The 25,068-nt window shown below is 35.4% G+C and overlaps 1 protein-coding gene across 9 annotated transcripts in view; it reads left to right on the top strand.

Annotated features, from left to right (window-relative positions):
• Window positions 1-25,068, top strand: part of Cadps2 (calcium dependent secretion activator 2) — a 494,758-nt gene that overhangs the window by 466,990 nt on the left and 2,700 nt on the right. For 8 of the 9 annotated variants that reach the window (XM_078040296.1, XM_078040298.1, XM_078040299.1 and 5 more), the window contains 2 exons: window positions 2,355-2,462; window positions 21,399-21,503. In XM_078040296.1, coding sequence (XP_077896422.1) covers window positions 2,355-2,462; window positions 21,399-21,503 — 213 coding nt within the window. The remainder of the gene's footprint in view (window positions 1-2,354; window positions 2,463-21,398; window positions 21,504-25,068) is intronic. The other variant, XM_078040300.1, reaches the window with a different exon arrangement.

The following is a 25,068-nucleotide window of genomic DNA, read 5'->3' on the forward strand; positions in this document are numbered from 1 at the left end:
ATTAGGCAGAAAAATAGTGAAGAAGTGAATTTGTTAAGCTGCCTTTGTTAGATATGCTCTGTTTTACCTACATTATATATGGATGATCTTGAAGGAGATACCACGGATGACATTTATGTAAATACTTATTTCAAATTGTGACTAATTTTATTATATCAGCTGGTGCAGTGCAGTGGTGGCACATGCCTGTAATCCCAACAACTCAGTAGGCTGAGGCAGGAAAATTGCAAATTTGAGGCCGGCCTCTTCATTTAGCAAGACCTGTCTCAAAATAAAGTTAAAAAAAACTTTGTGGCTCAGTGGTAAAGCACCAATGGGTTGAATTCCCAATACCCAGGTTTCTTTTGTTTGTTTACTAATTTTATTATATCAGGGTTATATTATAAAGATCCTTGAATTTATGTGGTATATAATTCCCTTTAGGCTGAATATAAGAGTAAGAAATTGCAGTGATCCTTGCTGCACAAAAATAATTTAAATTTAAAAATTCATAAGGGGGATAAATGAGATAGTTTATTGCCTCCTCAATGCATTAGTTAAGAGGCAAGCAATTTTATTATGGTATTAAGATATTACTGACTCCTCCCCCACACAAAAAAGAGTGGCAAGAACTTTTTGTCCTTCGCTTAAGGAGAAGATGTTGTGCTGTGCATCCCTCTGATATATGACTTGAGTTGTTTTTTTCCAGAAATAGTAATAGTTAAATGATCCATATCATCTTCCACCTAATGTTCTTGCAGCATTTACTTTGCAGATGAGTCAGTGAGGTTATCAGTGCATCCTGTGGTCGTGGAATTAGTGCAAGACTGGCTTATTTGGGCATAATTTCTACTATTTTATTCTTTCTTACATTGTACTCTAATCAAATAAGCCAATATAGATTATGAATCAACCCCAGACGTAAATGATACAAATAATTATTTGCATTAGCCAGTGAAGCTATAGGAAACTGAATAAAAAAAAAACTAATGATAAGGTAAAAAAGGAAAACTCTTTAGCAGCCATGCAGGCTTTTGTCCTTTCCTAGTACTGATTTTGTAGTCTATAAGGAGGAGTAATGTTGACACCCTACCTCCTCTAACATTTGAAAACATTACATGCTAAGCTGGGTATGATGGTACACACCTGTACTTCCTGTGACTCTGGAGGCTGAGGCAGGAGGATCATAAGTTCAAGATCAAGGTCAGCCTTACCAAGACCTTCAGCAACTCACAACACCGCATCTCAAAATGAAAAGAGGACTAGGGAGTAGCTCCTGGTAAATCACCCTAGGTGAAATCTTAGTACACACACACACACACACACACACATACACAGACCAAATGTTAGCTGCCCTTGGTAAGTTAACTATTTCAACTCTTTGCCTTTATATAGGAATCCAATTCATTGATATTCTCACAGCATTTCTAAATTAAAATAAATTCTTAAGACAGTATTGATGAATACTGAATAGAAGCACTGGATAATCCACCAAATGTTTTGTTTCACTTAATAACATACTGAATCATTCTTGTCTAATACATTTGTAATAATATTTTACCCAGCTTGATGAGAAAATATCATTTGTACTCCTTGAACATCAATAACAGTCAATAGAGAAAGCCAAAGGGAAGCTAATATTTTTAATATTATAGATAAATCAGCAAGAGATGATTAAAAGTGGATTGTACTTACAATTAAGAAATAATAGCTGTATGTGAGAAAATTTGGAAAAAAAATATCCCTTCACAGGGCTGGGATTGTGGCTCAGTGATAGAGCATTTGCCTTGAATGTGTAAGGCACTGGGTTCAATTCTTGGCACCACATAAAAATAGATAAATAATAAAGGTATCATGTCCACCTACAACTAAAAAAATGTTTTAAAAAACATCCTTTCATATATATCCTGCTTGGCTTGTTCACCTTTCAAGAGAGCCTGTATACACACACACACACACACACACACACACACACACACACACACACACACAAACACATACGTATAGGCTTACAACCATATGCTTAATCTCTTTTAATGTTTTTTAAGTTATAGATGAACAATGAAAAAAATTCTTTAAATTTATTTCTATGTGGTGCTGAGGATCGAACCCAGTGCCTCACACATGCAAGGCAAGTGCTCTGTCATGGAGCTACAACCCCAGACTAGCTTAATCATTTTAATAATAACTATGACTTCAAGTAGTGACCATCAATACTAAACCATTTTGTTTACTTCAGTTGTGGAATTTATTGTAGGTGCTCATTGTTGATTTGGTCTTGAGCATATTGTACTCAGTTAATTCTCAAAATTAATTTCTAGGATGTGGTTGAGTAATGATGTTGTCTTATTCCCCTCGCTTTTCCCTCACCACAGAAACCAGGAATGGATCTGGCAGACACCTATATTATGTTTGTTCGGCAAAACCAGGATATTCTTCGAGAAAAGGTCAATGAAGAAATGTATATAGAAAAGTTATTTGATGTAAGTAGTTACCCCCACAAGGTATGCTGGTGGTAAATACACACGGCAAGAGAAAAGTTGTATCTTGATGGTAAGATTGCAAAGTCCTTTTTGGTCTTTTTTCTTCGATTCAGCTAATATAGTTGATAATTTTTTATTTCCTTGACTGCTGAGGGAAGCCTTAAGGGAAGCCTCCTTTTCTACATGAAAACTGTCACCATTAGAAGGAGAGTCTCAGAAACCTTCTGAAGTGAGTTTTAACAAGCAAGATGACAATCCATACATGTGCAGCTTGATCTCACTTGCCTGAGCAGCATGCCATAGACAAAACCATGTGGTAACAGATTTGGTTCCGACTTTAAAAGTTTTTTGTAAGTCACTATATCGTTCAGTTAAACAAGGAAATAAGCAGCAGGAAAGCCAAATATCTGCCACTGTGCTGTCATTGAACATTTTTATCTTGGTTTAGAGTACTGATGTTTGCTAAAAGATATAACATTACAGTTTTATCAGTTTTGAGGTCTTCATTTAGGCAGGACAACTAGATATGGGGGATTGTGGTTTTCAATACCATAATCACCAACTTTCACTCACTGAGTATCTATACAGGTAACTAAGAGAGCAGTCAATTTAAATAACAATGTTGTCATTCACTTGTAATTATTAACCATGTTCAAAGGAAATGGTACTCCAGTGGCTGGAACACTCTATAACTTACCACAGTGCTGATTGTGAACTGTAGTAGTGCTTTGAAGTGCATTTATTTATGTACATTTTCTCCGCATTTTAGAAATGCTTTTCTGGCAGTTTCATTTAATTATGCGAGTTACTGCAAATGTTTTCATAACAGCAATTCACGGGCTTCTTGGTGACACTTCAGCTGTGGCAGTTACAGTAGGTTCCTCTACCTCATCATCTCCGCCATGGTCTGCCCTGTTCACTGTTTGTCAGATTGGGTGGTCAAAATGAATCTTAGCTTTCTGACTTTATGTTCCCAGCCTCTACCCAGGCCATTTTACAATAAAAGTATCATCTGTTTTAATAAGCTAAGTGTTAATATGTGTGAAAAGAATGATTTCCTAAAAGCTTTGATGCCCTGCAGGGGTAGAAAAATTATCATCCATCCAGCTGGCTCTTTTACAAAATACTGAAACCATATTAGCAACTTCTGCTTCCATTTGGTTTTGCTCTAAATTTACTAGCATATGTTTCGTTTCCAAGTTCTGTTTGACTTTTTTGCTTATGTAGTCATTTTTTAAAATGTTGAACACACACAAAAAAAAGTTGGGTTGATGTTATTTCTATTATATGTCTTCCTAATCTAGCTCAAGTGCATACACTAAGGGAAAAATAAGGTAGATCCATCTACCTTAGATTTGTTGGGGCCAGGAAGATGTTTTCTTAACATAGTCAATTTTTGTCTTGGTGACCTATTTACTGCAAAGCTTAACTATTCTTGCCATTGGTTCATAACAAAGGTAGATTTTTTTTTTCTCCTCAAACTTATTTTTCACTTAACCTGCCCTTCATTTACTCTACTTGTCTAGAAGACCATTTATGTGGCAGCACTAACAAATGAAACTAACTAAAGTGGAGGAAAGAGGCCAACATTCAAATAATGAACTATTATTGAATTGTCTTGGTCATGTATACTTCCCTTTCTCCACCTAAGCATCTGGCTCTGAGTTTGCTTCCAAACTATTCTGTTCTAGTTGTAAAAGTTTTTTTTTTTTTCATTTTCGAAATAAATCCCCAGTAGAACATTGGACTGTTATTCGTAAAGTAATTGTAATGTCCTTAAACATCTAGCATTTTAAGTTGCACATTTTTGTTACTTTAATTAAAAGTAAAAATAGACCCTAATTCTATTGATATGTCATCAAGAATAACATGTGTAAGGGGGTACTAAGAGCCCCTAATTAGCCAAGACTGAATTTGCCTCAATTACAGTTAGTAAATGAGAGGTTATCAAGTATGTGTTGAAAGGTACAGTAGAATGTGTATCTCCAGCAACAGATCATTACTGAGAGACATTGTATAATTATTGGAAATCCACTTGGCTTCAGCTTAAAATAATATTGTTAGGTGTCAAACAGTTGAAAATAATGACCCTAAATATACTGTTAGCAACCTTAGCTATTACGGATAAAAAAAAGATTGAAGAGAACAATTGTACTCAAACATCATGACAAACTTTTGCTGTTGCAATTAGAGTACTTCCTATGTGAATAAGTAAATGGATCCTCCTAAGTTCAGATGCAGAAGAAAACACACACACACACACACACACACACACACACATATACACACACACACATATACACATACACACACATATACATACACACACACACACACACACACACACACACACACACCCCTAATACAGTGAGTTAACACATGGTGATTCTTTTTTTTTTTTTAAAGAGAGAGAGAGAGAGAGAGAGAGAGAGAGAGAGAGAGAGAGAGGGAGAGGGAGGGAGGGAGGGAGGGAGGGAGAATTTTTAGAATTTAATTTTTGGCGGACACAACATCTTTGTTTGTATATGGTGCTGAGGATCCAACCCAGGCCACACACATGCCAGGTGAGCGAGCTACCACTTGAGCCACAGCCCCAGCCCCAACACATGGTGATTCTAACCAGCTCAGAGGAAAGGCTGCAGTTTCTAACCATACAATAGGAGGCCTTACATCTCAAGAGTGATGCTCTCTTTACTTAGATGAAATTCACTTAATTTTGGAAATACCACACCTAATGTTATTCTTATATAGAAAAATTATTCTGCAAGACAGATATTTATCCTGCCCTAATACTTAAGAACTGATGTATTCTATCTACTAAATAATATTTCTAGATGATGTTGTACCCATGGAAAAGATCACTGAAAAGTCTGGAACTTTCCCTAACTACTTATGGTAACCTTGGCCTCTAAAATGTTTTGATCAATTATACATCTTAAGTGTCCATGATTTTTGTGGTTAAAAACTCCAGAGCTCAGTTTAAATAATGGCACTACTGCCTAAGGCCACACAATGACCATTGCCCTACATTTGTGCCCATTGTTTTTGCATGCTTAAAAATTAGAATGGTAAAGTTTTCTATGAAGAACCTACACAGTCATATGCCATAATGAAATCTGCTTGAGCATCTTACACTGCTATTTTACCAGCCTCTGCAGATCCATAGATAAGTTCTAGGAGTTCAACCCAGGACCTCACATGTGCTAGTCAAGTACTGCACTATATCCCCAGCACTTTGTATTTTATTTTTAGATAGGGTCTTGCTAAATTGCCCAAGATGGTCTTAAATTTGCAATCCTCTTGCCTCAGCCTCTTGAGTAGCTGAGATTACAAACATACACCACTGTGCCCAATGCTCTTTTGTTTCTTAACCTCCAAGTATTTAAGAAGGAAATGATTAAAAGCTGCCTTATCTTAAAAGTCAAAAATAGGATAAACTTAGATTGTGACATCAAATCTTACAATATTACAATTAAAATCACCCTCTGAAGGTGATAAAATAATTCAACATGAGGACAAGTATGAAGACATTCTCTTTTACCTCTAAGTGGTTAAACATATGAAATGCTTTCTATTTAAAACAGAAAGAACTTCAAACAAGTATAAATAAATTATGTCAGGCTCATTCTGTTAATAGAGGGGCATCCCTAATCTTTTTAAGCTATTGAAATAATAATGGTTTTAGCTGTTGCCACCACTCTTTCCTGGGCAATTCCATGTCCCAAGAAATATGCTGAGTGCTTCACCCATATTATTTCCAACCTTATAATCTTGGTGTTATCATCTCTATTATGTTTAGGTTTAAGAATCTTCCTCTAGAGAAGACATGTGACTTGTTTGGTATTGCCAAACTTTGTAACTGGTCCCTCTTCAGGGTCCGTGAGCTCTCAACCACACCTTAGACTTAGAAATTTTGAAATAATAAAATAGTGTGGTAGGAAGAGCACTGGATTGGGAATCCAGAAACCTCAGTTCCAACCACAGTTCTTTCATTAATTGGATGGTGGCAAGTGGTATCATCTGTTTAAGACTCAGTTTAGTTCGTATAGATAAACTGAAAATGTTGATCTAGAGCTCCAGGTGGTTTCTGAAACCCTTAAAGATTTTAGATCAATGATTTTTTTTTTTAATTTTAACAATTTGTGACAGAAATGACTGAGTTGGTTGCTTAAAGAGTTTTGCATGCCCGGGTAGCAATTCCTAAGTTTCTTTGTGATAGCCAAGTAAAAGCAGTGTCCCACCTAAGTTGGAAAGAGAGTCTATATAAAAGAATAGTTGTGCCATAAGACATATTGTGTATCTGCCTTCATGGTTCCAAATTTCAGAACAGCATAGTGGGTCCTCATATTCTCTGTGTGCACACCAAATATTTCCAGATAAGCAGGATATCTTAGACATTATCTCTGTCCCTTAGCATTGAGACACACGCTAAGTATAATATCTACATGTTCCATTTACTTTTTCAATTAAAAATTGTGCTTTATTTGGTTAAGATACATCTAAAGGAATCTCTCTTACAGTAGGAAAGATCATGTATTTGCCCCCCAAAATCCGGGGGGGGGTTGTTGTACAGGTAATCTCTTTTACTCCATATCCCTTTTCTAACATATAAAAAAAAATCATTGCCTGCAGACCTTAAAATCTGTCTTCAACTTGTCAAATCTGCAAACAAAACTATCACAAAGATCGTTTAATTCTCCAATTTCATTTTCAATGATGTTTCTTCCCAGGTAGGGTGACTGCTCCCTCCCTCAGAAATCAGGACAAGTAGAATAAGCCACAGGTGTCCATGTATCAGAAGAGATGCTGGGGAGTTCCTGGAGAGCTCTGGTTCTCTGGGCTAGAAAATGGTGATGAGTCAGAAGTCAGAACTGACATCTACTGTAATTACCACAACATCGCCCTCTGCTTTCATTTCCTAAGCTCCAGGAACATTACATGTGAAGGCAACTGGGAGCTGACTGAAGCGCATCTAAGCCTGCCTAACTCCGCCTTTGTAAGCTGGGTGGGCGTTGCCCATCTTGAGTCCCTTGGAACAATCTCACTTCAGCTTTCCTGTTGCTGAAGGCACACCAGGGTGCAGGATCTAATTGGCAAATCATGCAGACTACACATTCTCTTGTGTTATAAACTGATTAAATATTTAATTGTTGAGGAGTTTCATCTCAATGAGATTTTTTAAAAATATTGTTATGATATCTTGTGAAATTAAAAGTAATTCTTTAAATGATAGTTAATCAGTTATATTCATCCAAACAGTGTTTCATAAAGAATTAATTTCTAAGGACTTTCCATGAAAAGAATTCTTACTTTCTAGTGAAGAAACTAAATTGAACATTTGGAGCCAAATTGACCTAAGCTATATAAATAGGTTTAGTAGCCCATTTATGCTATGATAAAAGAAAAAAAAATGAAAGTATTTCAAATGAATGCAAAGCTAATTTTGCACTTATGTACTCTTATTTGTCTCTACAATCCCAAATAAGAAAGAAGGGGATTTTCTTTTTTAATTTAGCGTGAAATGTCCAAGCTTTTTAATGCAGGAGTTTATTCGGCCTTGGTAGCAATTTATTACCACTTTAAATTCCTAAGAATAGCTGAAACCAACAAAACATGGATAAGATACATGGTTAAGAAAATTTATTATGTAAAACTTTTTTTTTTTTTTTTTGGCAATACTGGGCTGTGAACCCAGGGGTGCTCTTACCATTAAACTTTTACCCCTCTTCCCCATTTTATTCTTTATTTTGAGACAGAATCTCACTAAATTGCTGAGGCTGGCCTAGAACTTTGGATCCTCCTGCCTAAGCCTCCTGAGTCACTGGGATTAAAGGTGTGTGCCACTGCACCCAGCTAGATAAAACTTTCTTTCTGTAAAACACTTGGTCATTAGTATTTAGAGCTGATGGTATACTTTTACAGTCATATTCTTTGAGTGAATTTTTGTAGGTATGTCATCAGCCTCTTCATTAGGAATGCAGACTAGAACCCATTAAGATGTAAGACCGTCTTTGCATTCTTGCATTTCTTATCATTTTAAAACATTACAGATATATTCTCTTATAAGAATATATATATTCTCTTATAATTGATTTAAAAATAGCAGTTTTTCTCTTTTCAATGAATTTTCACTTTCAAATTACTAGACAGTTGTTACATAGACTACCCAAATTAATACAGATTCCCATGAAAGTGTGTTTTCTTTTTGTTTTTATTTTGATAATAAAAATTGTAAAAATGTAAAATACTAATTATTGGCCTATTATTCCCAATCATGCTTTTTCTGTTAAAATTCACACACTAATATTATTCCCACGTCATAATCACTGTTCTCCCTGAATAGAAAGGAATGGATAATGTAAGTTCAGTGATGTGCTTGAGGCTATCTGAAATAATTGATTTGTAAATATTGTTATGCTGTGTACCTGGTACCTTATTGTGTTCTAAAGGTAGATCAAAAGTTTGACTATTTGCCTGTTAAATGTTTTCTAGGAGCAGCATGTTATTCATATCTCGTTGCATATCTTTTAGCTCTGCCATTAACTGCTTTAACACATTGTCTTCCAGATGCTGTTTTGGGGTTTTAATTGTGTATACTCCTGCTTTTACCTGCAGTATTCTGACTCACATTGAAGTTGTTTGACCTCTTTTAAAGCTACTCATGGTCAAACCTGTTCTCTCTGTTGTCTCATTTGCCTCATAAGTGGCATTTGGAGATTGAGCCTTAGCTTTTCCACCATCAAAGTTTGTTTCTCTTTAAAACCTCTGCTCTCCAATTACAGAATTACAGCTGTCTGGTTCATTTGAGTTAATAATCCTCATTTTAATGTTAAGTTATTATTTGTAAGTGTAAGGATTTATAAAAGGATCTACTTTTGATGTATGGTGTATGCCAAAATAGCTTTGGCAAGTCCAGACGCTGTTCAGAGAGGCCAAAGGCCCTCATTTGAATCTAAGCTGTTGGTAAATTAAAACCTGAGAAACTTGAGATAAGCGTGCCTAATTGCCTAAAAAAAACAAGAAAATGTATTGTAGCTTGTTGATCTTATTTCTTTGATAATTCAAAAGGATCTTCAAGAAATATGTGGACTTCTTATATAGATTCTTGAAATGTGATCACGGAACACAATTGTCATTTGGCACATGCCCAGAAGTACGCATCTTTGCATGAGGCACCTGGACATATGTGGCAGGTCTGGTAGAATCAGCTAATTAACAACACAGGCTTAAACAGGCACCTCATCTGGCAGTGCAGTTAGTTGCCTGATGGTGCTCAGCAGGATTCGGTAGTGCTTTTTATTTTTCTATCCTAATGGTCTGCTGCCCACCTAATTTTGCCTTATTGTCAGTCACTACTTACCGCAGCTTGGGGCCCTCCCAGGAGGCTAAATTATTATCAAAGGATTAGGGAGATGTAGCCTTGCAGCTCTGACATTTCTGATTACTTGTCTATGCCAGAACACTAATTAGCTGTGACTAATTAAGAAAAATGTTCCTGCCATAGAAAACCATTTAAAAGAACTGAGAAGTAGAAAAGCAATTCAAAAGCTGAGCAGTGCTCAGATTTGCTGATGCTCTTTAGATTTTCACCAGAGCCCTAACTCACCTTTAATTGTGCTCAGAATTTAAAAAAAAAAAGAAAGAGAGAAAGAAAGAAAGAAAGAAAAGAAAGGAAGAGAAGAAAAAGAGAAAAGAAAAAAAACAAACTGGAGATTTTTCCTGACTAAGGAAAAAATAAAATTGTTGCTGATCACCTAAGTTCTTTTAGCAATGATAAAATTATCTTTGATGAATGGAAGGCAACAGAACTTTCATGTTCATCAAGAAATATTTCTAAACACCAGTTGCAGAACTGCACTTTGTATTCATCCACCCAAGCCAGGAACAATGACTTAATAGTCACCGAAGAAATTAGAACATTCTCTCTACTGATTTTATGAAAGTGTTAAATGGATTATAAGCAACATGTTGAGCATTTCCAACCTTATTTCATATTGTTTCATGTCCCTTTTACCTAGAGATGGTCTGGAAATTCTGCCTCTTGTCTGTAGAGCCTGGTTTTGGCTTGGTGGACTTTGAATGCCTGTACTTCAACTGGCCACTAATGGTTTTGTGAAAGAAAATGAGCAGGCTTCCAGAAATCAGCATCTCCTGCAGTTGACCAGTACAGCCTCTTCACAGAACTGATAACTACTACTCTCCTTTCCTTCAATCCTAACTTCATAGGCAAATAACACACAGCTGCAAGGCCATTTTCTATGTGACTTTCTTTACTCCCCCTCTGGGAGCCACCTCATTTACAGGTCCTTTCTGCAGCCCCCTCTGCAGGATTGGCACCACTCACAAGTAGACATAGCAGTAGCAGCCAGGTTGCCACTATTGACTAAATCCAACCAAAAGAAAACTCTGTGTGCAGAAGTAGCTTTTGTGACAAAACCATCATTAAATGTGTTTATTGAATGCATTTACAGGAAACTATTTAAAAGAATAATTTTTAAGGAGACTTATAAACACCTAAACTCTAAAGAGAGCCCTTTATTTCCTGACAAACAGCTTTAGATAAGAGAACATCTAAACTTTGTTGTTTTCATGTAGGCAAAATATTTTGATGGAAAATCCTAACCCCTATCTCACTTAAATTCTTCATGCTGCATTTTAAACCCATTTCCCCTTTTCCTCTCACTGAAGAACAAAAAGCAGGTAGCCAGCATCCTCTAAGTACTAATCCTTCCTATATATGAAGACTGTTATTAAAGTACCTGTCATACTTGTCTATTCCAGGATAAATAATCCCCATTTGTTTAACTTTTCTTCTTAGGTCCCTTTTGTAGCCCTTTAATCATCTTTGTGGCTGTCCTTTGAAACTTCTCAAAGTATCCTCGGTCATGCTCCGGGTTTAGAGCCAGGGATAGGATATAGCGTTTGAATGTGGCTGAACAGGATTCTTTCAAGCCTTATTCTACTTATGCATTCTAATACATAACTTTCCCATACTTTTGCTCTACTTATCTCCCTAAATTTGGCTCTCTATTTGCCTAATATTTCTTTTTATCGACTTTCCTTAGTTACTCCTGTCTGTATATGTTTATTGATGGAGAATATTCATTCAACCGATGTTTTGCATGCATAAAGTCTGAAAACCAAATCTATTTCACCACTCTATTACCATGGGTAAGGAATGGTAGTGCTTGTTGGGATTCAGGTGTTTGACAGTGGTTTTGCCCCAGGTAGTTAGATATCTCTGCCACAATGACTAAATAGGATTCTATATAATAGGAAATTCTGTCCCTCTTATTTCTCATTTTTCCCATCTCACCTGTATTTATTGATTTTATTTGATTTTTGGCACTGAGGAACAACTGAAGAGTACTTTATCACTGAGCTACATATCCAGCCCTATTTTTTTGTTGTTGTTGTTGTTATTTTTGTTTTGTTTTGTTTTGTTTGTTCATTTAGAGAGAGGGTCTTGCTAAATTGCCCAGGTTGGCCTCAAACTTGTAATCCTCCTGCCTCAGCTTCCCTAGCAGTTAGAATTACAGGGGCATGCCATCACACTTGGTAATTGAAAATGTTTAAAAATCACACACTGTCCTAGCAGCTTGGAGCACAGTATTAAACAAGATAGAGAGGTTCCTGCCCTAAAGGAACTTACATATTTATATCCAAAACAGGTGTTCTTGAGAAATGGCAAATTTCCACATAGAATATTTTCTTTTTCATCTGCAGAATAGATGATATATTCACAGATAATTTTTCAAATGGAAATACAACAGAGAACTATAATTCAGTGCCCTTTCAAAATAGATAATAGTGATTATCCATGTTATACATTTTTGTGTTTTCTGTTTCAAGAGGATAAGTGGAAATTTTTCAAAAGTTTAGTGCCAACATTTTGGACCTAGTTCCAGAGCTCGCAACATCAAATGCCAGGACTTCAAAATATGACCATACTCTCCCTTTCTATTTTCATATGTTCTTTGCTCAAAAGCCAAGAGAGCTCTCATATCGCCTTAGAGGTCAATGTTCCCACAGCAACAATATTTTTCTGGTGTCCTTGAAAAACCACTCACAACGCCAAAAAGTAGAGAAGGTGTCCAGGACAATCACTGGTGAAAACACCCTGAGCAAAGAAAGCCACCATACCGACACGTACGCCCCACAGACCAGATAACCCCCAGGAGTAGGTATCAGCACCCTAAGCACATGCTGAAGGTCTCTGAAGGACCAGTCTAGAGTTGAGGACATCAACATCTCAAACTTGTATGTTAGCCTATCTGTGTATACGTATGGAAACTAATATATGTACATAGATATGGACATTTACTAATTTGCAGTACTTCTTTCTTTTTTTTTTAACCTGCCACCTAAAATGAAATTAGACTATCACATTTTAAGTTCCATTTTAATCTTGTGTTAAAAATTTCTAGCCAAATGTTGCTTTCTTTTTAATAAGTTTCTGTAACTTTAGCATCTATTAAATTATTTTTTATTAATGAAGTTTGATTCAAGCCAGTAGTGAATCTGATATAAATCTTTTTTTCCCTTTTGAAATGCTATCCTGCTATTTTGTGTGTATCGATATATCTACAAATACATACATAGATATACACACATATATAGCATTTTATATTTCTAAATAGTTAAAAATAAGTAGTCCTGCTAAGGGCTGGAGATATTAATACAAATAAGGTTCAGTTAATGCCTGTTGGTACCAACAGCAGATTGAGGCAGACGCATACCACACCATGCAGTATTCTTATAGACACCTGGATAGAGAGCTAGGAGCAGAAAATATGGAAGCACCTAATTCTCTCTGTAAGCAATAATATTAGTTTCATAGCAGAGATGATGAATGAGCTGAGTCTTAAAGGCTAACAGGAATCTGGTCAGGGAGATCAAGTTGATAATAAAAGTCCAAATCAAGGGACTGGCAGGCCAAGAAACCAAAGGTATACAAAAATCCAACATGCAGTAGAGCTGCAGGTTATCAGGTTTTGCTGCAGATGGCTCCTACAGGAGTGGGCCATGAACCGCAGGCAGAAAGACAGATATTTACTCCAACCAAAAGCAAAATTTGGAATGTTTCCCATTTAAAAAAAAAAATTCTGAAGTAGAAAACCCTTCTAACAGCTAATTCTGAGAACTAAGTTTTATCTCCAATAAATTGTACTATTTAATTTAAGCTCTAAGACTCCACAGTCTCTGTCAGGATCCTGTATTACTAATTTAAAGTGGAATGTTGACCACAAATTTACATATACTATTCAAAGTGAGTTATTTAACCAGATGAAAAAGTCATAGTGGCTGACTGAGTCATTCTTAGAAAATATCTTTGCCCCAAACTGGTACAGATCCCCTCATAACTGGATTGATTTCTGAGTTCAGCCAAACCATTAATTAATCATTTCACTTAAAAGTTTAACCAAATCAGTATGCGTGCCGTCACTGGTCACCAAGTAGGGGAGGATGGAACAACTGATCATCTGAAATTTTTACTTTATGTCACTGTTCTCTTTAGCACCAGGAAAGGAGCCACAGAAGAATCTTACAGAGGCACTTGAATACTTGATGACACATAATATGACACAGTATGGATTTTAATGCCCTGTACATAGGATAGAGAGGGAAGCTGGTTTAATGTCAGTGTTAATCAGGGCATTTTGAATGAAGGAAATTTTGGAATAATGAAGGAATAGTGAACTGAACAGAGCTTATGTAGTTCCTAGTTTGTGTAACTTGTCTTGTTGTATAACTTATGCTGCTGTGTAACTAAAGAAGATTTAATTTGTCTAGAACTCTCTCTTTTATTATATTCATGGACTTTTGAGTAGAGAAAGTATAGAGATCACAAGATAGAAAAGTGTATGCAGCATTCAACACACATTTATTGGACACCTACTATATGCCAACCCTCCCATGTTAGCACTTTTTACAGTTTCTATTTCTTAATAGATATAATGCTCAGAATTTGCAAAATTTAGTGGTAAAGCTTAAAAACTGAAAAACACAGTTTATGCCTTTATTTCACATCAAAGAAAAAGATGTAAATCAAATATTTCTCTGATCTGTGTTTTAAAAAAAAAATGAAGAAAGTCACATATATAGAGTTCCCCATTGTGTGAACTGAGGATTTTTCTTTCACAGTGCACTGTTGTTGTTGTTGTTGCTGTTGTTGTTGTTGTTGTTTTTGTTGTTTGGTGTGGGGAATTGAACCTGGGGGCACTTAACCACTGAGCCACATCCCCAGCCTATTTTATGTTTTATTTTGAGACAGGATCTAAGTTGCAATTGTCCTGCCTCAGCCTCCCAAGTTGCTGGGATTACAGATGTGTTCCACTGCACCCAGTACACTGTTCTTTTTACCAGGGAAAAAATAATTTTTTTGTGTTTTTTGAAGTGCCATGAAGGGGGCATGGCACTTCAAACAACTTTAACAAGAGAACATGCAAGAGATGAATAGCATAATAGCCATTTAGCTATCCTAATAGGGAGTGCAGTTCTTCAAGGAACTTATTTACCTGTTACATTATTGGACTCATGAATATATCTGTCCTTTGGAAATGGAAATGTGGATTGCGCCAACCTGAAAGGAAACTGATGACCTGGTCTGAAACAATGCAGAGGCAGCTCCTGCATTTGTGTACAATCCTGTGTCATGATAACTGTCAGTAACCACCAGGAATGAGAGAAGTTGTTTTCTTGGTTTTCTGCTAGAAGCATCAGATCATATTGATGGAACAGAAATCCAGGCTCTTTCCTAGGGGGAAATGGAATAACATAGTATTTTACACAGACTCTGGAGCATATATAATAATCTTTACCTGCCATCTATTATACTTGTTGTAGAAACTTGAATAAGTGAATTGCCTTCTTCAAGCACAATTTTCTACCTATGTAAACTTAGTTTTCAGATTTGCAAAATGGGAATAGTAACATCCACTTCATCAAGGTTCCTTTTTTTTGGGTACCCGGGTTTGAACTCAGGGGCACTCAACTACTGAGCCACATTCCCAGCCCTATTTTGTATTTTATTTAGAGACAGGGGCTTACTGAGTTGCTTAGTACCTCCCCATTGCTGAAGCTAGCTTTGAACTCGAAATCCTCCTGCCTCAATCTCCCAAACCATGCACCACCATGAGGGGCTCAACAAGATTCTTGTCAGAATTAAATAAAATTTGAATAATTTGCTTGAACCTCCCATGGGAGATAAGGAAAATATCAGATGTTTTTAAAATCAGAATTTATACTAACAATATCAGTGATAAAATCAACAGAAAATCATACTTTTTTCATAAATTTCATTCATTCCTCATTAAATTTCATTATTTCATTTTTATAATGTATCTGTCTCTATGTTAAGAGGCCAAAATGAATAAGTTACAAACAAAATAACAAACAGTAGAGTTCAGGAATTCTAGACTTGCATTTTTCTTTAATCTGGAAGAATAAAGCTGTATTGAAGCAGCACATAAAAACCAAAAGAATAGCAATTTGGCTTTTCCTCTCAGTTAATTTTTACAAGAACTACAAATTCATCCTGCCCTGTCCTCTATCAGTCAAATCCAAACTTACAGCAGTTGTATAGAGCATACGAAATTCATGATGTTAAAAGTAGGGGCACAAAAACCTCTCCCTACTATTAGAGGTAAACTGAGGTATAGACAAGACAAGTGACAGGCTAAGTAGTCTAAGAGGGGGCTACTCCTCACCCTCCCTGATTCTTCATTCATGGTTTTTAGCTCTCATGATGACAGCCCTGAGCTGCCATGTCCAGATGCAGCTCTGTATCTGTTCCCTCCCATGAATGTCTCTGGGCCTAGTTGTCAATTTTGGTGGGTGTCGGGTGGAGTGAAAGCTTCCTGTATTTTTACCTATAATGGGCTGGTTTCAGTTTTCCTTAAGTATAGCCCTTCCTCCTATTCTAAACCAACCAAAAAAACTCACACTTAAAACTTGCAAAATGCTTATGCTTTGGGCATCTGTTTTGTGGGTCTAGTTATGATAGTTTCAGTGGGATTCCTGGAATGGGGGTGGGGGAAATAATGCCATTACTGTATCAAATTTCCCAATAATATAAAATTTGCACTTGAGTATTAAGAAATAGGAAGTGACAGAAATAGAACCACAAATAGAGTCATATTAAGCAGATTGTTGACAAAAGGAACACTCGATGAATAATGATGCATTTATATTTTTTAGTACACTGGTAGACCCATAAGGCATTAATTTTTCTAAAATTTTATTGATCTCTGAAGCAGCTAAATGATAAAGGGATGGCTTATATTTCTCAATCATCTCAAAGCCTGCAGCAGTTAAAAAATAGTGCTTATTCTTTCACTCAATTCAATTCTACATTTAAAAATAACATATTTCCTAAGGTGAGATTTTCTAGATGTTATTTCATTTCAGCACAGTGACTGAACTCTTATAAAATAGCTTCTCTGGAAATAAATGAAGATAATATGTGTACATACTGTGGAAATTTAGCCATTCCACATTTTATTGCAGTAAAAAGTATCGGTTCTTTTTTCTTTCTTTTTTTCTGTTGTTCACCTATTGAGACAAGCATAGCTGGAGAAGAATGAAAATAAATAAACTAGTTGTACCAATTCATAATCAATAAAAAGCTAAACACTTAAGCAGAAAATATATCACAGATTTGTGCCCTAGCAAAGCAGCTATTTTTACCTTTCCATCATCATCAGAAGCCGCATTCTGACAGAAATCATTTGGTTGAAGCAGCCATGATATATAAACCCTATGGGGTCTTGTGATTCAGATTTAGGAATATCAGCCGCAGAGGGTCTAAAGGCATTGTGCATTAGTATGTATTGAGACCTCATTCCAGGTGGCAAGCAGCTGGATTTTTGAAAAATAAAACTTCCAAAATAAATGTGAAGCGCTTGTTCCCAGGTGATAAGTGTTGTAGTTAATGGAATCATCCTCAAAATGTTATAAACCAGGCAAAAAGGGAGTTGTGCATATTTAATATATTTGTTTTGTATTTCCACTGGTCAACAGAATAATGAAATTCCTTAACTACTTCTCTTTAACTTGCATGAAGAAAGCACGGTATGTTGCTAAATCTCTTTTCACCAGCTCTGCGGAGAAACAACTTTAATCCTTGTTAGAAAATTGCCGAGTCTGGGACTGACAAAGAGCTCATGCTTGTTCTATTGTTAGTGCTCCCGGGCCCCAAGAGCAGAGCCCTTTACAGCTGCGTGGATCCCGCCCGGCTCAGCTGCACTATTTAGGAGAGGAGGTTTGTCAATTTCTATTGACAATGGAGAGAGTTTTTCAGGGCCTGTAGCAGTGCTGACACAGTTGGGGATCAATGCCAGCCATTCAGACTGCACCCTCTTTCATTGCTTTGGTTTGTTAATTCAAGACTAAAGGTCCACTGAGGGGGTTCAGGGTGTTTAAGAAAGCTGATGAACTGTTTAAGAAAGCTGATGAACTGCAAGCGTTTATAGCCCTGGTGTGGCAATTTCCATAGTCAGTGGCAACTCCTGGCACTGAGGGAGCTGTGTCCTTGTTGACCCTCTTGTTATTAAAAATGCACAAGTGCTGCGCTTCTCAATATTTCAACACTCTTTCATCGTCAATACCACCTTCTGAGCCCTTCAGCTTGTTGCTTGCTCTAAAGATCTTCTTAGATTGGGTTTGAAAACTTCACCTTAAACACTAGATTAGACTGATGTTCTGTTTTCCGTGCTCCTGTTGATTTGTTGAACCTTCCCAGGGCTGGAAAGCAAGTAGCAGCTTGATGGGGAGACGGGCTGCTAATATGATTTACCAGTCTACAGTCATGCACAATAAGTGTGAATAAATACAAGGGTCTCACAGAGTCAACCCTAGCCTTTCCTTTTCTTTTATTTTCGCTTTAAAAGAGATATCTCAAGAAAATGAAGTGAGTAATGCATGCCCTTACAGGAGTTGAATGAACCACAAAAAGAAAAAAAAAAACATATTTTTTGTTAAAGTGGTAGGCTGCTGTCATGGATTGATGTAGGAAAAAAAATGTAAAATATACAGTTACTGCTTTATTCCTGTGTAGACCAAAGCAAAGAATAAAACAGTAATGCCATGCCTTTGGCTTCAGTGTGGGTGTGGAGCCCCTTCCCTGTCATCCCCTGAAGGGAAGAGTGAATAGTCAACCAAGTTATTTGATAAAATTAACTTCTCCAAAATGAAAAGGCATTCCCTAATGTTTGGACTTTACCACACATTCGCCCTTTTCAAGTTTTTTTTTTTTTTCTTTTCTTTGTTTGATGCTGGAGGTTGGTTCAATTTGGTTCTGTGGAGAGAAATGAAGCTCACCTAATTTTGACTCTTTTTCTCAAGATGAAAAAAAATGGGATCGGCTATATTTTCAGCTCTCAAAAGAAGGACACATTAATTTCAGCACCAGAATTAGGAAAATGCTGGACCTTTCTGTGTTGGTGGCTTTGTTTCTTTGTGGGGTGGAAGGTTGCCTCCAGTTTCACCATATACAAGAAAGCAGCAATGTAGTGGCAATTTTGTCCTTGGTCGCCTATTCTCAGTGGCAGCATAGATTAAGCTCTGAGCTAAACTACTGCTTTCCCTTAATCATCTGCTCAGTTAAGCTGCAATTCTTCTTTAAGAGACTGACCTGGGAGCCAAAAATATACAGTCTCATCAGATAGGATAATTATTCTTAGAGACTTTTCCTTGTAGAATAACATATTGCCTTCCAAGTAAGAGAATGCTTAAACGGTTCTCTTTTTACTATCTTTATAGTTAACTGTGGGTCATTTTATTCCTAAATCCCTTCTATTAGTTAATATTTTGGTGTCGTATTTTTAAGGAAGGGTTATCAATAACTTTCTGTGTTACATTAAAGGCCCTTTCAATTGTTATGTAATCATAAGTAACATTACATACAATGAGAAATGCAGTTAAATTATGGAAACAGTTTTTTTAAGAATATAAAGATGCACATGGAGTAATTTTAACTGTTTTCATTTCCCTCATACTTATGCAGCTTACCATGTAGCTGCACAATCTTGACAGATAAACTTATAGGTTTTACAAGATTTCATATAATATGTAGTATTTTCTCTCCTCCAATAAAATCAAAAATTTTACTATCCACTCCAAAAAGACTCTAATTTTAAGAGTCTAATCCACTTTGACAACATTTTAGCTTTCAGATTATTTGGAGAATGGTGTGGGGTAAGGATCTTAATTCGGCATACTCATTCAATATTGCAGTCCATACCTGTGTTTACCTGCATAAAACAGAATTCAAGAAGTTGAGACTGTAAATAATTTGCAATAAGGAAGTATAGAAACTAAATAAAATCAGAAAGTAAAGTGAGTATGTGCCTATAAAATATTTTGAGATCCATATCACTATGGTACTAAATTTACTAGCAGTTTATTTTTTTTAAGAATTTAGAAGTATAGGTATCTCATGTTATAAAATTGTTTCTAATATTTTTACATGTCCTGAAAAATAAAGTATCCATTAGGAAGGAATGAAACTAAGTGTATTTATAACATTTTTTTTAAAAAAACACAATCTATCCTACAATTTAGAAACTTTGACATTTTTAGTTATCCCCTTGATTGATAGTATTTAGGAAGTCAGTTACTCGTTTTAATTTGCTTACCTCATTTTATGCATATATGTTCAGCAAAATAACAAATTAGTAGAAATCAATGGTAAAATATAAAACATATCCATTTTTAATTTATGCATAAAATGCCATTTTCTATTATATTGAAATGTATCAGAACAGTGTTAATAAATACAAGTCTAGATGAACTTCATGCATGTCTCCCTTAATATTTCTCTTAGATGTTAAATGTACTGTTTTATTATTGTGGAGAAAAAAATATTTAAGACTTTTTCCTGTGTTTGAGTACCTAAAACCATGTATCTGCTCACACATGATCTGTCCTGGAATTCTGTTTGTGTATACAAGCAAAGCACAAAATCACTTCTCTTTTAAAAAACTCTTTTGTCTTTTGCAAAGTGCTGAATGGACATTGATATTTCTGTTACCTGAATGAGTAGCATTATTATCTAAACTAGCTTTGTCACTTACTCCCTTAAATAGTCACCATCCATGCTGGACTTTTTTTGAAAATAGGAAACAAAATTTCTTTTTCTTCTCATATACATTAAATAGAAGCAAGATATTACATTTAGAGAAGAATTTCAGTTTTCCCCTCAAGGGAGTTGTAGTCAATAGAGAAAAAGTCAGAACTCCCTAAAAACACTTGCAAAATGAAACAGATTCTTCCATAATCTGGTCAATCATGTCTTTTTTGTAATTCTTATAAGACACCAGAGTTCCATCTTGCTACTGTTCCTTTCTGTTATCTCAAAAAATCTTGGCAAATACCTAACTGATAGTAGGTAAAAGATATGGTTGAGGATTGATGTTATTTTTGATGGTTTTTTTTTTTTTTGCCACCAATCATTCAAAATGTTATTTCTAGGTATTGACAACATGGCTTATGCCAGAGCACATTTACCATTTGAGTTTTACATAACATGCAGGCTAATAGGAAATTTTCCTTTTGAAAATAATTTACCAGTTATTCTCTGCTGCTTGGCTCTCCATTCAGCTCCATAATATGTATTTTGTACCCATTGTTACTCACAAATTACAAAGCAGGCCACTAGGCTGCAAAGTGCAAAAACACTATTTCCCATGAATATGTTACAGCTGAAAGACTGTAATGTTAATTCATGTAAAGCACAGCCTAGGTCAACTTAGCAGATTTTCTAGCAAAACATACAATTCTGTTAACAGGAAATTATAGCATTATTGACTTCAAGTGCTGATCTGTGGTCATTTCAGAGTGTTTCATTACCCCCTCATTACCAGATCTGTTAAATGAATACTGTAGAGGTTGTTTTCTTTTTTGTTCTCCTCCCTCTGCCCCCATCCTTCTTTCCAGCAATGGTACAGCAATTCCATGAAAGTTATTTGCGTCTGGTTGGCTGATAGATTAGACCTACAGCTTCATATTTACCAACTGAAGACGCTCATCAAGATTGTGAAGGTAAATGATATGTGTGTAGATGTCAATTGCCCATGAAACTATAAAGAATAATGCAGATATTGTCATACCAAACTAAGGTTTGATATAACAGATTAAATGTAAGTACTTAAAAAGCATAACATTAACAGCAATGTGCTGCCATTTATTTCCATCTTTACCTAGATTACTAAATAACGCTCTTTTTTTGAACTAATAAAAGAATATCAGTTAGTGAGTAATCACTTTTAAGATAATACACATAAATCCACTAGCATGTTTCTTAAGAATAAAAATGTTCTTCCATAATTCATTCATTAGGATCATGTATCATTATGAGAGCTTTAAACTGTATTTGTCAATAGAATAAGGAGAATCTAGGTTATTTTATTATATATTGGCATGAAAGTATTACATTGTCACTGCCTAAATTCTTTTGTAAGCATGTCCCTTCTTAGATGGAAAAGGTGACCAGTTTGAGTGTTGGAGACCATCCAGAATTACTAATGCAGATGTCATGTAAGTTCAACAGGCCATTTCAACCTTGCATTTTCTCTTGCTCTTAAAGAGAAAAGGTAATAACTTATATGTTATATCAAGTGAGTAAAGGCTATAAAATATTTCTTCAACATGATATTTTGCAATTTTTAAATTCTAGTAAAAGCAAAAGATTCATCCCAAGTTTAACTTTTCTTAACGTTGAGATAGAACTCCACTTATGGCTAAAAATGTAACTCTATGCTACTGACCAAATGTTTCTTTAAATGGAAGGTCTTTACTTTCATTTTATTTATATTGATGGTACACAGGTGTGGGTGCTCATACACATAATGTAAACATTTGCATATGTATGTATATGTACACCCATGCACACTGGTTCTCAAAGTGATATTCCTGACATAGCATTAGCAGCATCACCTGGGAACTTGGAACTACAAGTTCTTGGGACCTACCACAGACCTTTGGAGTCAAAACCGGAGGGTAAACCTAGCAATCTATATATTAACAAACCCTTCAGAGGAGTCTAATAATTGCTAAGGTTTGTGAAGAATCACTCTTTTACATTATTTTTTGAAAGTTTCCAAATTTAAATGGTTTCTGTCACTGTGTTGGTTTTGCAATCTAATTCAAATATGAAATTTTTGTGCCATGAAGACATAGATTATCACAGGTTAGAAAGAATCACAAACAGGAAAATTCTGTTCCAAAGTCAAACTGGCCAATCTACAAAGAGGTAGAAACAAACCTGAAAAACTACAATAATATTAATGGTGATCAATCATAAATAATTAGTAAAGTAACTGGCACTCGCAGCATATTAATATTCTGCCTACACACTACATTCAGTGGACAAAATCTATTTGATCCAACACACCTCTTACCAGGCGTTATAATTTATTTTTTTACAAAACTATAAGCACTTTGATTCATTCACATTCAGCTTAATTCTCCATTGTTTCTTCCTTGTTTCTGTAAATATGACTTGGAGAGCTTTTACATGAAGTTTGTTTTTCATAAAAGAGAATCACCATAATGTATTTACCTTCCAAAAATATCTATCTGATCATGTTGTGATTCATACTAGGATTAGCTGGTTATCTTGGCCAGCAGCCATATTTTCAAATCAGTGTCTCCTGTGTTCAGGATGTCAGAAGTTACATAGTCAGCCAACTGGTGTTAGCTTGCAGATTGTTAAGATCTTTGTTTTGAGAATTAAAATCTCCATTTTTTATTTGCCTATCATTCGTTTCTTCAAAGTTAATCCTTTTCTCACATTAACATGTCTAAATAAGTAACCATCAAGCATCAGTGAAATTATTTTCAGCTTTACTGAGGTATAATTGATAAATAAAAATTATTTATATTCAAGGGTACAATGTGACAACAGTTAATAACAGTGTATTGTATATATAAAATTTGCTAAGAGTAGATTTTAAGTACTCTCACCAGTGAATATTTTGTCAGAAAAGGACAATTAGTAATTTTATAAATTATACAGTGATATTTTTATTGTACACTAGTTCATTAAATTCATCTTATTTTAATATATTTTTCATTATGGTTATCAATAGTCAAAATTGATAAATATAAAATTAGATTTCATATATAATGTTTGACTTCCCATGTTTTGCTTTTCATAAGCAATTTCCAAGGCTCAGCCACTGCTTTCTTGGGCTAATACATTTAAACAAGTCATAGAGTTCTTTTTAATAATTAAAAATGACTTTATTCATAATTACAGTCAAGTTAATTAATAAATTAGTGTCCTAATTATTTTTTCTTTACTTTGAATATAAACAATTTCATATATAGTTTCATTATTATTTAGAACCTGTATGGTTTTGTTTATAATGGTCATTCTCCTGTGAATTTTTATGAAGCTATTCAATAACACTTGTATAGAATTGTGAAGGCCTCTAAGTGAGCTTCCACCCAAGTCACTTGGACTTGGCCTGCTTATTACAGAAGAGTTGTGCATTTAACCTAGGAGTCAAGCCCTTTGACTACAAGTCTCTCTTACTCCTCACAGGCCTTGCCATTCTTCTGTGCCCATAGAAACCCAGAAGTCATCAAAATTTATATGATACCCAACTCTGCCCTACAAAGACACTTACACATAGTGGTTTACTCATATTGCTAAGAAAATGAAACAAAATATACCCCAGGAAGATTCCACGAAAGTCTGAAATTACTTCTGAAGTTTTGACATCAAAATGATTTATTGGGGAAGGAAAAAAGAAGAATTGCCAAATAATAAAAGTGGCTGTTGAATTTGTGTTCTTTCTAGTCAGAGGGTATTTAAAAGTAGATAACATAAATCCATTGCCTTTTTTTTGTTGTTGTTAAGAGAAAAGAAAACAAGTGAGCAGCACACTGAGGCAGGCACTTGTCTTAAAAAAGAGCCACCAAGGCCATTACAGCAGCCAGGGTAGGTGTGCAAGTCCTAGAGAAACAGAGATTGCAGGATGTCTACCTTGTACCTGCCTAACTGCTTATTACTTGCTAATAGAATAAGGAAGTGGCCTTAATTGTATGTAAATCAGAAAGCCCTCGGGAGGAGAAAGCCACAATTCAAGTATGTCCTGGCCAATTTGTTGATAATTAAGCTAAGTCTTAAGGAAACTTATTCCAGTAAAGTAAGAAAGTTAGACCCCAAAGCTCAATATACAATTGTCACTCAATGTGACAATAGTAATTGTAATAGTAATTGTTGTCAAATGCATCATCTGAATATTTTATGTGCTCAGTGTGCTTTTAGTCTGACTACAAAGTAATGATAGACTGGAACACAAATCTCTGGGGTACTCATGCCATGTATATTAAGTCACCAGATTCTCTAGACAAAAATTGGCATTTCAGAATTACTTTGCTGTCTCCTGATGAGTGTTACCATGAGTTTTAGTATAAGACCATACCACTTTATTCATAACAACTTATGATTTAGAATAAATTTGTAACTTTCTCACAATAAAATCATTCAGGTGAGAAAGAGAAGGATGGTAAATTGTATGTCTTCAAAAACTTTCAAATTTCAGTGAAAATAGAATTGATCTCTTAAGAAAATTATGAAATTTTAAGAAAATTTTGT

This window comes from Ictidomys tridecemlineatus, chromosome 2, assembly GCF_052094955.1.
Source record: "Ictidomys tridecemlineatus isolate mIctTri1 chromosome 2, mIctTri1.hap1, whole genome shotgun sequence".
NCBI lineage: Eukaryota > Metazoa > Chordata > Mammalia > Rodentia > Sciuridae > Ictidomys > Ictidomys tridecemlineatus.